Raw genomic sequence first — 15,000 nt, forward strand, 5'->3', positions numbered from 1 at the left:
ATTTTTTCCTCATTATTATTAGTGCAAAAGTTATCATCATCGTTATCATCACTAGCACGACACTCCACCACCACCGTCATCACTACCGCTCTGTAATCATTATCGAAGTTATCACCACCACTATTTATGTCACCAACATTCTCTTCATCACTACCTTCTCCATCATTATCGTTCGAATCAACATCACCATTCTTTACCATAATGAATCTTTCTCTCCATTATCTCCGTTTTCTTTTTTTTTTTCTCTCTTAGTTCCATTCTTTGCTATCATCCCCGTTTTGTGCCTTCGTCACTATTCTCTATCATCATCATTTCGCACACTCACCATCTTCTCCCACCACCACCACACTCCTCCTCATCCTCATCCTCTCCCTTCACCAACTCACTCACCATCCTCAACGTTCATCACCATCCCGTTCACCATCATCACCACCACACTCATCACCATCATCACCACACTTATCACCACCACCACGCCCACCCTCCCCACCTAGCTCATCATCACCACCGCCACACATATCACCACCACCACAGTCATCCCCATCATCACCACCACACTCATCACCACCACACTCACCACCACCACACTCATCACCACCACACTCATCACCCCCTCCCTCCCCCACGTTCATCCCCAAAACCCTCACGCTCATCATCATCACCACCACACTCATCACCATAACCACAGTTATCACCACCACCACCCTCATCACACCCCCTCCCCCCCGGCCCCCCCCCTCCCCCCCACGCTCATCATCATCACCACCACCACCACCACCGTTCCCTCCTCATCCCCCAGAAACAAGGGTAATGAGCTATCCATCACCCACAGCCTTAATGCTAATGTCTTCTTTTCTTAGTTGTTTCGAGTGAAAACCATTTATTAAATTACCTCGGCACTGGCACACCCTATTACGTACAGGCGAGGGTGATAAACTTACTCTTTTTTGGAGCCCTAGACGAGCTGTCCGGAATTAAGGGCGCAGGTTCCAACAATATTTCAGATCTAGATTGCCCTCGCTCTCGACGGGGAAATTATGCTTCTGTGTCTGTGTCTCTTTTCGATTCGTTTGTGTGTGTGTGTGTGTGTGTGTTTGTGTGTGTGTGTTTTCTTTTTTCTTGTATCTATTTATTTTTTTCTTTTCTTCTATTTTTATTAAATTCTTTTCTTTTCTCTCTTTTCTTTTTCGTCGCTTCTCTTCTTTTCTCTTCTTGTTTCTTTTCTTCTCTTTTCTTTCTCTTTTCTTCTCTTTCTCTCTCTCTCTCTCTCTCTCTCTCTCTCTTCTCTTCTCTTCTCTTCTCTTCTCTCTCTCTCTCTCTCTCTATCTCTCTCTCTCTCTCTCTCTTTGTTTGTCTGTTTATCTCTCTTCTTTGATTTGATTTTCTTTTATTTAATTTGTTTAATTACGAGATATTATGATCATTCTTGTTAGAAATTATAATAAAAAATTTTCTCTCATTTTCGGGGTCTTAATTTCCTACGGATTATTATTATTTTTCTGTCTCTTCAATCCATTTTTATTTATTTATTTTTTTTTTTGGGGGGGGGGTAAGCCAAATTTACCTATGAACTGTTGTTATCATTGTTATTCGAATTATACTTTTCTGTCTCTCTCTATTTCATCATCTTTTTGGGGTCTCACTTGCCTAGGAAAATTTATTACCATTGTTGGTTGCTTTTTCATCCCCATATATGGTCACATTTACCTAAGGAAAATTATCCTCATTGTCGTTAGGAAGATGATTCTTTTGAGGCCTATTTTTAAATTTTGTTTTGTGTTTCTTGTCGCTGTTTATTTGTCAGCTCGTTTTATCGGTATTATCATTGTCTCTTGGATTATTCTCTTCTTCCACTTTCATTTCTCTCTCTCTTCTACGTTTCGGTTTTGTTGTTTAAACGCATAGGTTAGTTTGCCTTCTTTGTTTAGCTGATTCATTTATTTATTTATTTTTGTGATGCTTGTTATGAAGGGCACGTCTCTTTAAGTGTATGGACAGACATACATGTATTGTCAGGTTTACCATTATATCCATTACAGTGGAATGAACGTACGTTAATGAATAGATAGATAAGTAAAGTGGTATACATATATTCATATATACATACATACAAATATATATATATATATATATATATATATATATATATATATATATATATACATACATATATATATATATATATATATATATATATACATACATATATATATATATATATATATATATATATATATATATATATATATATATATATATATACATATTTATACATATACATACATATATGTACATTCATACATACATATATATATATATATATATATATATATATATATATATATATATATATATATATATATATATATATATATATATATATACATACATATATATATATATATATATATATATATATATATATATATATATACATATATATATATATATGTATATATATATATATATATATATATATATATATATATATATATATATATATATATATATATATATATACATATATATGCACAAACCTACTCACACACATCTAAATATAAACCCCGAATAAATTCCTACTCAAGTACGTGTGACAGCCAAGTGCACTTCCACCCGCGGCCGTGAGAGCGAGGGCGCAGGTGCCTCGGCGGTCAACGCACCGAGCGCCGCACCGATATTGGAAGGCAGGACAGAGATTGGAGCTAATGAAGACCTCAGCGGCGGACTCGGCGGCCGGCCCTCTGCGCTCACCTGACGACGCACCGCAGCGCCCGTCACCTCCGCCAGCGCTGCGTCTGTTTTCCTTTCGTTGTTATTCCGAAGGGTTTTTATTATCTGGAATCCGTCTTGGCCGCCGGAGCCTCCAGGGTGAATATTGATGGGGTTCTCCTGCTCCGGGGATCGTTTAGGGAGAGGGGGAGAGAGGGAGAAGGAGAGGGAGATGGAGGGGGTGAGGTTGAGAAGGAGAAGGAGAGAGAAAGACAGAGAGACAGAGAAGAGAAGAAAAAGGAGATTAAGAAGAAGAATGAGAATGAGAAAAGAAAGAAAAAGAAAGAGACAGAGATAGACATAAAATAAAAATAGAAAAAAAGAGGAAAGTAACTGGACAATCTAACATTTGCCTTTTGTGAACTCTGATCGCCTGGCTTCACTAGGCCCTATCTCTTTACGCCGCCAACGTAGCCCAAAGCGGTTACGTTATGGAGCATGTATGAATTAATGGCACATTGTAAACGTCGATACTATCATCGGCGTCGGAGAACAGAAGATTTATGGGCTTCGAATCCTTGAAATGTAGGCCTCGAGCTCGTCCCGGTTCGCGCCGCCAATGGTCGAACTGGAGTCGAAACCGCTTCGTTTTCGCGAGCTTATTGGTTCGTTAGGAGTACCAGCGACGCCACGTGATTGGCTGATAATACGACAGTTCACGAGATAACTTAAGGGTGTAATTTCTGCCGAGATACGGGCAGGTTAGGCTCTACGCGAGGCCGCGGCTAGGGAATATACAGTTTGTAATAATTGCCCATAATTATGGTTCTAGCGGCCAATTAGAGAACCGTACAAATGTGGCCAGCAACTCATGAGTGTCTATTAGGGCCATTAAACCTTTGTTGACTACGAAATTATAGGGACTTCGTGAAGGGTTGATATGTTAATTTTTGTGTTCCCTCTTTTTTTTTCTCTCTCTCTCTCTCTCGCCCCGAAGGCAACTTCCCCCATCGGAATCCTTAATTGCTAAATTTACACAGTTACTAAGAATTTCCCCCTAGTCTATATTTCCATCCCGTCGACACATTGCCTTCAAGAACTCACCCCCCCCCCTTACCCCTTCCCCTCATCCCTCCTTCCCTCCTTACCCCTCCCAACCCCCGAACTATTTTTCCCCCAACTCTCTCTCTCTCTCTCTCTCTCTCTCTCTCTCTCTCTCTCTCTCTCTCTCTCTCTCTCTCTCTCTCTCTCTCTCTCTCTCTCTCTCTCTTTTTCACTTTCTCTCTCTCTCTCACTCTCTCTCTCTATCTCTCTCTCTCACTCTCTCTCTCTCTCTCTCTCTCTCTCTCTCTCTCTCTCTCTCTCTCTCTCTATCTCTCTCTCTCTTTCTCTTTCTCTCTCTCTCTCTCTCTCCCCCTCCCTCCTCTTCCCTTTCCTTTAGCCAATATCATTCTACAGTTATTCACTCTTCACTCACCGACGAGAAAGAAACGGATGAATGATGAAATACCTAAGGCAGCGGAAGGGTTTAGGCTGAAGAAATAGCGCTGTTCCTAAAGATGTATGGCTAAGAGGCCTGTGTGCGGAAGAGAGAGAGAGAGAGGGAGGGAGAAGGAGGTAGGGAGAGAGAGAGAGAAGAGAGGGGAAAGAGGGAGAGGGATGGGGAAAAGAAGAGGGAGAGAAGATAAAAGTAAAAAAGTGAAGAGAAGAGAAAAACAGAAGGAAAAAGAAGAAAAGAGAGGAAAAAAGAAAGGAAAAACAAAGAAAAGAAGTGGGAAAAAAGAGAAGGAAAGAAAGAGGGGGATACTCCCTCCTTCCCCTCTATTAGTGGTCGGTTCCGCTGTTTCCTGAAATTGAATTATCATCCTGTTTATTCACTGGCGTCTCTAATAGCTGTATTCGCCGTGGTTACAGCAACGACCTGTTACCCATTACCCTGTTCGTTTACCGTTTTTACAACACGTTTTTAACACCCGGGCTTCGGCGTTTAGTTACAGTGTTGCGTAGGCATAGAGTTTACTTATTGTTTTGCGTTATGCATTCATCACAAGCTTACGCCATCGCCTATGTATGAGTTCTGCAACCTTGTTCATTTATATAAATTTCAGACTTATTTATTCACCTTCTTTTCTTTCTCATCTTCTACTTCTTTTGGAGAGACGTTTTTCTCATTAATATAGATATGTTCATTAACTTTTTTTAATTCATACATGTTCATTTCGTTATTTACATATTCATACTGTTGCAACATACGGTCGCGCCAGTATAGTATCTCTGTGCTCGTGTTGGCTCTCAGAACTGCATTTGATTCGTGTCAGCTGTTCTGCCGTTCTTGCGTGTGCGTGTGCGGGCGTGTGCGACTGTGCGCGTTCAGTCATGTGGTCGTGCTGAACTTGGTCGTGTTCTTGTACTTAGAAAAGTGCATACATTTATAGGTGTATATACTAAAATACATGTGTATTTTTTTCAATCTACCTACCTGCCTATCTTTATATCTATCTATTTATCGAAGTGCCTATCTATCTATTTATCGAACTGCCTATGTATCTATCAATTTATCGAACTGCCTATCTATCTATCTACCTACCTACCCATCCATCTTTTTGTATGTATACTCGAATGCAAGCATAGCATTTATCTTGACCTATAAACTATATTTACCAGAAAGCCTTTTGCATGCTACAAGCACCGTCGCCGCAGGGATCTAGCGACAATATTTGCATCGTACCCTGATTGAGACATCGAGCTGTGATCGTGGGCAGCGTCGAGTGATCTTTGTCGATTGCCTGAATGAACAAATGTCTTCTTTAAGTTAGTGGCATTAATAAATCTCCATCGGGTTCGACTCTCTCTTAAGGGCCTGTTATTGGGCGTCCATTGTCACGGTTGGGAGAGGGTGTGGGGGGTGGGGGTTGGGAGGAGGGGAAGGAGGAGAGGGAGGGAGAGAGGGAGAGAGGGTATAGAAAGGGGATGGTGAAGGGAAAGAAGGGAGGAGGGAGAGAGAAGACATAGAGAAGAATAAGATAAAGAGTGAGAGAAAGAGCTAGAGAGAGGGAAGGAGTATGAAGATAGAGAGAGAGAGAGAGAGAGAGATAGTTATATTAATACATACATATATATGTATACATACATACAGACAGACAGAGAGAGAGAGAGAGACATAGACAGGGATAGAGACATAGACAGGGACAGCAAGAAGAAAAGGGGAGAGAGAAAACAGACACCGAACCTTTATCGAAACGATTTACCGATAAGATCACTTTCATATCGCGTGTCGCAAACAATCGCACAAGGTTTCCGCTGCGGGAATTAATTACTTCGTGTTATCTTCTTGCGTTTGACATCTCGTTCCCGGGAGTGGGTGTGTAAGCGTTATCAATTGCATTTATTTTTGTCTTTGCGTGAACTTTGTTTCTTTTATGACGTTTCCCTCGTGTTGAAGTTTTTTTTCTTTCGTTTTCCTTCTTTCATTTTTTTCGATTGTTTTCCTTTTTGTTTTTCGTTTTTTTTTTCTTTCTTTTTCTGTGGGTGTTTGGGAAGGTCATTGTACTCTACGGTAGCTTTGTGTGTGTGTGTATGTGTGTGTGTGTGTGTGTGTGTGTGTGTGTATGTGTGTGTGTGTGTATGTGTGTGTGTGTGTGCGTGTGTGTGTGTGTGTGTGTGTGTGTGTGTGTGTGTGTGTGCGTGTATGTGCGTGGGTGTGTCATGTTTTGCGTAATGAAGTCACAGATTGACTAATAGATTGACAGCCGGCGGTATCTTAATTAGATCTTTTAGGGCAGGTATTTAGAGCAGGTGGCTGGACTATGGGAAAGCTCGTGACGTCATCAATGAGGAAGTGGGACGGAGGAACAATATGGAGAGATAATGAAGGGAGGGATATTAATTAGAATAGAAACAAGCCACATGATGGATTACTGTGAGTGTTTTATAGCCTGTGTGGCTGTATTGTATGTTTAAATTGTTTTATATGAAATATATGTAAATTGCATGGAGAAAAGTCTAAGAGGTGTGTGTATGTTTGTGATACACACATGCAAATACACGCACGCATGCATGCACGCACACGTGCACACATACAAACACACAAACACAGACATAAACACACACACGCACACACACTCCCCTTCCTCTTGTTTCTAACCTCCCTTTCCTCTCTTCCCTTACTCCTCATCCTCTTCCACCCTGGTCCTATTCCTTTCCCCTCCTTGCATTCCATCCTTTCTTCCCCTCTCCTCACTCTCTTCGCTTTCCTCTCCTTTCCCTCTGCCCTCTCCTTGCTCTTCTCCCTCCCCCCTTCCTCTTCCTTCCTCTTTCCCTCCCCCTCTCCCTCCTCTCCTTCCCCTTCTTCCTCCCCTTCCATCCTTTTCCTCGTCCCTCTCCCTCCCCTCCCTCCCTTCCCTTCCCCATCCCCTTCCCCTTCTCCCTTCCCATCCACCCTTCCCCTATTCCCTCTCCTTCCCCTTCCCCTTCTCCCTCCCCTCTCCCTCTTCCCCCCTCCCTTCCCCTCTCCCTCCCTCCACGCACAGACAACCCACTCGCAGCCCTTCATCTTGTAATTTGCCTCTTCCCCTGGGTTAATTTGCATATATACGCACGTTCAACTTACCCACCTGATAAGGGTAGAGACAGTAGCTGGGTAGATCTTTGCCGTCTTCCTTTTTCTTGGGTGGTTTCTTGAAGACGGAAGGTTTGAGTCGACTGGAGAAAAGGTTTATTGTTTTTTTTTTTTTTTTTTGTTTTTTTTTTGCGTTTGGTATTGTTGTTATTGGGACATTTCTTTTTTTTGTTTATTGATGGTGTTATTTTTGTTATAATTATTAGCGTTATTTTTATCATTTTCATTATTATTGTTATTATTATTATTATCATTATTATTAGTGCTGTTGCTGTTGTTGTTATTTGTATTATCATCATCAGTACCATCATCATGATCATTATCATTGACATTATCATTGCTATTATTGTTAATATCATTATTTAGTACTGTTAATATCATTATCAATATTCTAATCGTTGTTGTTGTTGCTATAAAAAAGACTATCAATTATCATCACTATCGACATCATAATTGAACAGATGAATATTGCAATCTGGTATAGATGACTTATTGGCCCGGGATAGATAAGGGGGGAGGGACGAAGAGAGAGGTGGGAGAGCTGGTTGGTCCTATCCTCATCTATCCTATCCTATCCTAGCTCATTTACATACAAGCGCCAATCCCCCTGCGTTAATCCTTGAACAAGAGAGAGTTTTTGTTCCGAAGAGAAAACGAAAAACATGAAAAGAAAAGAAAAAGAAGAAGAAGAAGAAAAAAAAAAAAAAAAAACGGATTTGGCGACTCGTAAGAAACTGTTATTGATTTTGTTGTCCTTTTTATTATATTATCATTATTATTGTGGTTATTACCATCATCATTATATTATTTCATCGTTATTATCAGTATCATTATTATGATTACTGTTATCCTTATCATTATTACTGTTATCCTTATTGTTATCATATCAGTATCATTAAGATTATTATTGTTATTATTATAATTCTTATAATTACGATTATTATTATTGTCTTGGTATCATTATCCTCCTTGTTATTGTTACTGTTATTTCTAATGCATCATCAACATTGCTAGTATCATCCCTTTGTTAACATTGTCGTTTCTATTCATGCGTTAATATTTTTTAAATTGATTTTTGTTGTTATTGTTATTATTATTTTTCATAATCATTGTAATTTTTGTTATCTATTATTGTTATTATCATCATTATAATTATTATTATTGTTGTTATTGATAACATTATTATTGTTATTATTATTGTTATTATTATTATTATTATTATTATTATTATTATTATTATTATTATTATTATTATTATTATTATTATCATTATTATTATCATTATTATTATTATTATTATTATTATTATTATTATTATTATTATTATTATTATTATTATTGTTATTATTATTATAATCATCATCATCATTTATCATCAACATTATTATTACCATTCTTATTTTCATCATCAGTATCATTATCACTTTGTTGTTGTTATTATCATTATCACTATTATCATTATTATTATGATTAATATTATTATTATCATTTATATTATTAGGATTATTACTATTAACCATCTTTAATTTTGTTGTTGCTCTTGTTGTTATTATTGTTATTGTTATTATTATCGTTATTTTTATCATTATTTATTTATTATTATCTTTATCATTTTTATTATCATCATTACTATTTTCATTATCGTTATTATTATTGATATTATTATTTTTATTGTTATTTTGATTATTGCTGTCATTATCATTATTATTACTATTATTATCATTATTGTTATTATTGTTATTATTATTATTATTATTATTATTATTATTATTATTATTATTATTACTATTATTATTATCATTATTATTATTATTATCATTATTATTATTATCATTATTATCATTATTATTATTATTATTATTATTATTATTATTATCATTACTATCATATTAATATGATTATTATCATTACGATTATTATTATCATTATCACTATTTTGGTTATGATCATTGTTATCGTCATCATGAACATGATCATTGTCAATATCATTATTTCTATCCTTATCATTATCATTATTATCATTTTTTAATTGATATCACAATCAACATTCTTATTATGGATGTCATTTCACTTATCATTGTCATTATTACTATTATTCCTATCCTTTTAAAATTCGTTTTTATCAAGTCCGAAATCGCAGAATTCTTTACCATTATTTTTCAAATTTCTCCTATTTGTTTCCCGATTATTTACATGTACAGTATTAAGACATTACGTTCCAATCGCTAAAAAAAAAAAAAAAAAAAAAAAAAAAAAAAAAAAAAAAAAAAAAAAAACGGCAATGTCTTTGTTTTCACCTTTTTTGACTTAGCAGAATTCGAGTTTAATTTTTGTTCTCTTTTTTTCTAGCAATGTCCCAAGGTGAGAGATTCTGGACGACAAGTAAATGTTGTTTTTCATCATTTCTGTAGCTTAGCCGACCTCTTGTACAAAGTTTTGCTCTCTCCCGTCACCACGCTAAGTTCAGTTCACCCTGTCTGGATGCTTGTCTGTCTGTCTGTCTGTCTGTCTGTCTGTCTCTTTCTGTGTGTCTCTTTCTCTCTCTTTCTCTCTTTCTATATGTATCTTTCTCTCTCTTTCTGTTTGTCTCTTTCTCTCTTTCTGTATGTCTCTTTCTCTCTTTCTGTATGTCTCTCTCTCTCTCTTTCTGTATGTTTCTTTCTCTCTTTCTGTATGTTTCTTTCTCTCTCTCTGTCTGTCTCTTTCTCTCTTTCTGTCTGTCTCTTTCTCTCTCTCTCTGTCTGTCTCTTTCTCTCTCTCTCTGTCTGTATGTTTCTTTCTCTCTCTGTCTCTTTCTCTCTTTCTGTATGTTTCTTTCTGTCTGTCCGTCTGTCTGTTTTCATTTCTTTCTCACTCTCTGTCTTTTCCTTGCTTTTTCTCTTCTCCATTTTTGGTTCTTTCTTTGACTGTATCTTTTCTTCGTCCTTTCGATGATTATCTTGTCTCTGGTCATCTCGTTTCCTTTCTTTCTTTCTTCCTTCTGCTCCTATTCCTTTCTATCCTTCGCTCCTCTTTCCTTCCTCTTATTCTTACATTCTTTCTTCTTCCTCTCTTTCTTCCCCTCCTCTATCCTTCTTTCCCCTACCTTCCTATCTTCTCTCTTTTTTTCTTCTCATCTCCTTCTCTTCCCTTCCTTCATTCCTCTCTTCCTTTCTTTAGCCACTTCCCTTATCCTTAATATACTCTCCTCTTCCCTTCATCTACCCCCTTTTCCTTCACTTTACTTACCTCTTCCCCTTCCCCTTCCTTCCCTCCATCCTTGCTTCCCTCCATCCTTTCCTCCCTCCATCCTTTCTTCCCTCCTTCCTTCCCTCCATCCTTCCTTCCCTCCATCCTTTCCTCCCTCCTTCCTTCCCTCACTCCTTCCTTCCCTCGTTCCTTCCCTCCATCCTTCCCTCCCTGCTTTCTTCCCTCCTTCCTTCCCTCCACCCTTCCTTCGCTCCATCCTTTCCTCCATCCTTCCTTCCTTCCCTCCCTCCTTCTTTCCTTTCCTCCTTCCTTCCCTCCATCCTACCTTCCCTCCTTCCTTCCCTCCTTCTTCCTCTCCACCTCCCCGCATCGCCTCCTTCTCCTCCACCACCTTCCCCAGCACCTTTAAATTGATCCAAAGAAAAATTGGAACATCCTTTTCACACCGAGCGATTGCCTGTAAGACACACAAGAACCACATCCACACGTTCGAGGTTGTGAACGTACTTATCGGGTGACCTCCGTATGGTCCATGATCGAAAAAGATAAGGAAATCTGAAAATAGGAAAAAAATATGGAAGGAGGGAGAGAGGCAGAGAGAGGGTGGGGGTAAGGGGATGCGAGGAGGGAGGATGGGAAGGAAGGAGGGAGGGAGGGAGAGAGGGAGAGAGAGAGAGGGAGATAGATAGAGAGAAGGAGAATGTCAGAAAGTGTGAGAGAGGGAGGGAGATAGAATGAGAGAGAGACAGAGACAGAGAGAGAGAAAGAGAAACAGATAGAGAGAATGAAAGAAGAGAGAAAGAGAAAATATGTACGAAACTTATCACATCACTAATAACGGGCCATCATCTTCGCAAGGCAAAAGTGAATAGGAAAAAAAAGTAAAAAACATGACTTAACTAATAACTTTAATGATAAGGTGATAACATAAATGGGTAATGGATATTGTGTTGTTGCATTATGTAAAGCCCCTCCTAGACTTGCTTTAATGTGATTATTTTTTTGATCTGCTGTAATTCAACAAATTTTGTGGATAAAGCAAGAAGCCGATTTATAATTTAGTAATGATACAGAGGATGATGGACAAATTAAATAGATATGTGGGTGGAGGAAAAAAATATATTAGATGATAAAAAGGACTATGAACAGCATATATATATCTAAAAAAAAGCTATTTGTTAATTTGTGTGTTTCATGTTTTTCGTTATACTTTTATTTATACTCCATTGAACGTTTTCTTTTTATGTAAAGGAAGGTTTTAAAGACGCTTAAGCCTTCGTTAACGTTTGATAGAATGTAAAACCTGATATTAAAGCGTAAAACTAACTTACCTCATAATCCCTCCTTAACTTCAATCTTCCACGCCCCTTAACTTCACCTCGCCTCCCCCTTCCCTTCACCTTCACCTGGCAGCATTTTACTATCCCCCCCATCCCTCCCCCTCACCCCTCCCCAACCCCGTCTTCAGCTGGCATTTCCCTCAACCCCCCCCCTTCCCCCCCTCCCTCCCCGTCTCTCCGTATTTCCCCCCAGTCCTCTAAGCCCCAACCCCCACCCCCCATACCCCCCCCCCCCCCCACCCCACCCCACCCCCACCTCTGCGAAGCAAAAGTATTGATTTATTAATGTCTTCAGCAAACGTGAGGAATCTTATTAAATTGTTCTAATTGGATTGGGGGATGCAGGGGGCGAGGTGAGGGGGGGTGGGGGGGGGGGGGGGGAGATGAGATAAGGGGAAGGAGGGGGAAGGGGGAAAGAAGGGGAGTGAAGGGGAGGAGAAGAGTAGGGGGAAGGGAGGGAAGGAGGGGAGTGAAGGGGAGGAGAAGGGTAGGGAGAAGGGAAAGATTGGGAGGTTGGGAGATATGGGGAAGTGAGGGTGATAAGGGAAAGGTAAAGTAAGGAAAGAAAAGATGGGGAAGAGGGGGAAAAGTGGGGGAGGAGAAAAGGAGAAGGAGAGTAGATGATGATAAAAAAGAATAAATAAATATGGGAAAGACTGAACAAGGAAAACTTTGAATGACGAAGGAAAAAAAAAATGATAAAATAAAGAAGAAAAAGGTGATTACCCTACGATAAGAAATAGAAAGAAAAGAAAGAAGAACAAGACAGAATATACATTAACAAAAAACAACTAAAAACAAAGAGAACAAAGGCAGTGAAGAGAAGGAGAAGAAAGAGACCATCACGAGAAGGAGGGAGGAAGGAGCGGGGTGAGAGTGGGGGTGGAGGGGGGACAAAGAAGGAGTGCGTGTGCGTGTGCATGTGCGCGTGTCTGTGTGTGTCTGTGTGAGTGCGTGAGGGGGGTCGAGTCAGCGTCATTACACATTCCATCATGAATATTGCATGTCGGATACGCCAGGTAGGCCGGTTGCGGAGGGAATGCTGAACAGGAGAAAATATGGGGGGGAGGGGGGGAGGAGAGTGGGTGTAGGGGCATGGGGAGTGGAGGAGAGTGGAGGTAAGGGCATGGGAGGGTTAGGATAGTGGGGATTGAGGATAGTGGGGGTAAGGGGCATGGGGGGTGGAGGAGAGTGGGGCTAGGGGGCAAGGCGGGTGGAGGAGAGTGGGGGTAGGGGCATATGGGAGGGTGAAGATAGTGGGGGGTAGGGGTATGGGGTGGGGGTGGAGGAGAGTGGGGGTAGGGGCATGGGAGGGTGAGGATAGTGGGGGTAGGGGCATGGGAGGGTGAGGAGAGTGGGGGTAGGGGCATGGGGGGTTGAGGATAGTGGAGGTAAGGGCATGGGAGGGTGGAGGAGAGTGGGGGTAGGGGCATGGGAGGGTGGAGGAGAGTAGGGGTAGGGGGCATGGGAGGGTGAGGATAGTGGGGGTAGGGGCATAGGAGGGTGAGGAGAGTGGGGGTAGGGGCATGGCAGGGTGAGGATAGTGGTGGTAGGAGCATGGGGGGTTGAGGATAGTGGGGGTAGGGGCACGGGGGATTGAGGATAGTGGGAGTAGGGGCATGGGAGGGTGAGGAGAGTGGGGGTAGGGGCATGGGAGGGTGAGGAGAGTGGGGGTAGGGGCATGGGAGGGTGAGGATAGTGGGGGTAGGGGCATGGGAGAGTGGGGATAGGGGTATGGGGTTGAGGAGAGTGGGGGTAGGGTTATGGGGGGGAGGATAGTGGGGGTAGGGGTATTAGGTGGGGGTGAGGAGAGTGGGGGTTGGGGCACAGGGGATTGAAGATAGTGGGGGTAGGGGTATGGAGTGGGGGTTGAGGATAGTGGGGGTAGGGGTATGGGGTGGGGGTTGAGGATAGTGAGGGTAGGGGTATAGGGGGTGGAGGCATGAAAGAGGGGAGGGGGAGCAGAAAAACGGGAGGATAGGGAATAGAAGGTGGGGGATAAGGATAGGATGGAGAAAGGAGGGAGTAAAAGGTGGGGGGAGGGCTAATAGGGAGGGAAGAGGGAGTAGGAAAGAGGGAATGATAGAGAAGAGGAAGAAGGAGGGGCGAGAATAAAGGAGGAAAAAGACAAAGCTGACAAAGGCTAGAAGAGAGGGTATGCGGAGGGAGAAAAGAAAAGAAAAAAAAGGAAGAGGGAGAAAGGTAGATAAGAAGTAGAAAGGAGGGAATAAGGAGGGAAGAAGAGGGGGGAGAGGTTGTGGGGAGGAGGAAAGGGGGGGGGGGGGAGGGGGTAAACCCGCTCTGATATTCATCACCCAGAAACTGTTTTACATTCACAATGTTACTTAAAAGAAAGAAAGAAAAAATATATATATGAATACTGAGCAGCTGAATAAAGTAACTTTACTTCTCTTATTGTTCTCTACTTTCTTCTTTGTCGTTGAGAAAAGAAAAGAAAAGAAAAGAAAAAAAAGTAGTGGGGAGGGGAGGGGGGTTACTTATAAGAAAAGTAATAAAGTTGACAGAGGTTTAGATAGCAAAATTGTGTGTGTTAAGTGCTGACAGTAACGGGGTTTTTAAGAATGCTACTTTTCAAACTGATTTATAATAATGAGATCGGAGAAAGAACACTTACTTAGATATCATCATAATGATCATCATTATCACCGTATCATTATCATCCCTGTTATCGCACGAAGAAAGAAATTCCCTTATCACTCCACCATTGTCACAAAAGTTAGTATTTCAATTTTTACAGTTACGGCCACAATTGCCATACAGGGAAAAGTCCTCGGCAAAAATGGAATAAAAGATTATCCATCAACCTCAGGACGTTACAAATTTAACAACTCAAAAATTATAACTTCCCTTTTGGAGTTTATATATGTTTGCATTGTTTACATGGCCTGTAGGGTGTGTAGACGAAATGGAGTTGTTTATTATATTAGCTCTCCTTTCATACAACGGCGCTGCGGAGTCCTTTGTTGCTGCAAATGCATTTTTTTAATTGGCTTCCAGATAATGATCGAAGTTATATTGTTTTTATTTTATGCTGCAATGAAAGCAAGGGGTGAAGAAATAAATGAATAAAGAAAACCAAACCCTTACTGACAAATACAGCGCTTCATCCCTAAACTAAACTTC

At 40.4% G+C, this 15,000-nt stretch overlaps 1 protein-coding gene across 10 annotated transcripts in view; it reads left to right on the forward strand.

Annotated features, from left to right (window-relative positions):
• The window catches only part of LOC113808168 (homeotic protein ultrabithorax), a 945,716-nt gene that overhangs the window by 706,206 nt on the left and 224,510 nt on the right, over positions 1-15,000 (forward strand). Inside the window, exon 6 of one of the 10 annotated variants that reach the window (XM_070114338.1) lies at positions 9,677-9,688. The exons of the other annotated variants lie outside the window; for them this stretch is intronic. Coding sequence (XP_069970439.1) covers positions 9,677-9,688 — 12 coding nt within the window. The remainder of the gene's footprint in view (positions 1-9,676; positions 9,689-15,000) is intronic. 10 annotated transcript variants of the gene reach the window in all.

This window comes from Penaeus vannamei, chromosome 35 (assembly GCF_042767895.1).
Source record: "Penaeus vannamei isolate JL-2024 chromosome 35, ASM4276789v1, whole genome shotgun sequence".
In the NCBI taxonomy this organism is placed as follows: Eukaryota; Metazoa; Arthropoda; class Malacostraca; order Decapoda; family Penaeidae; genus Penaeus; species Penaeus vannamei.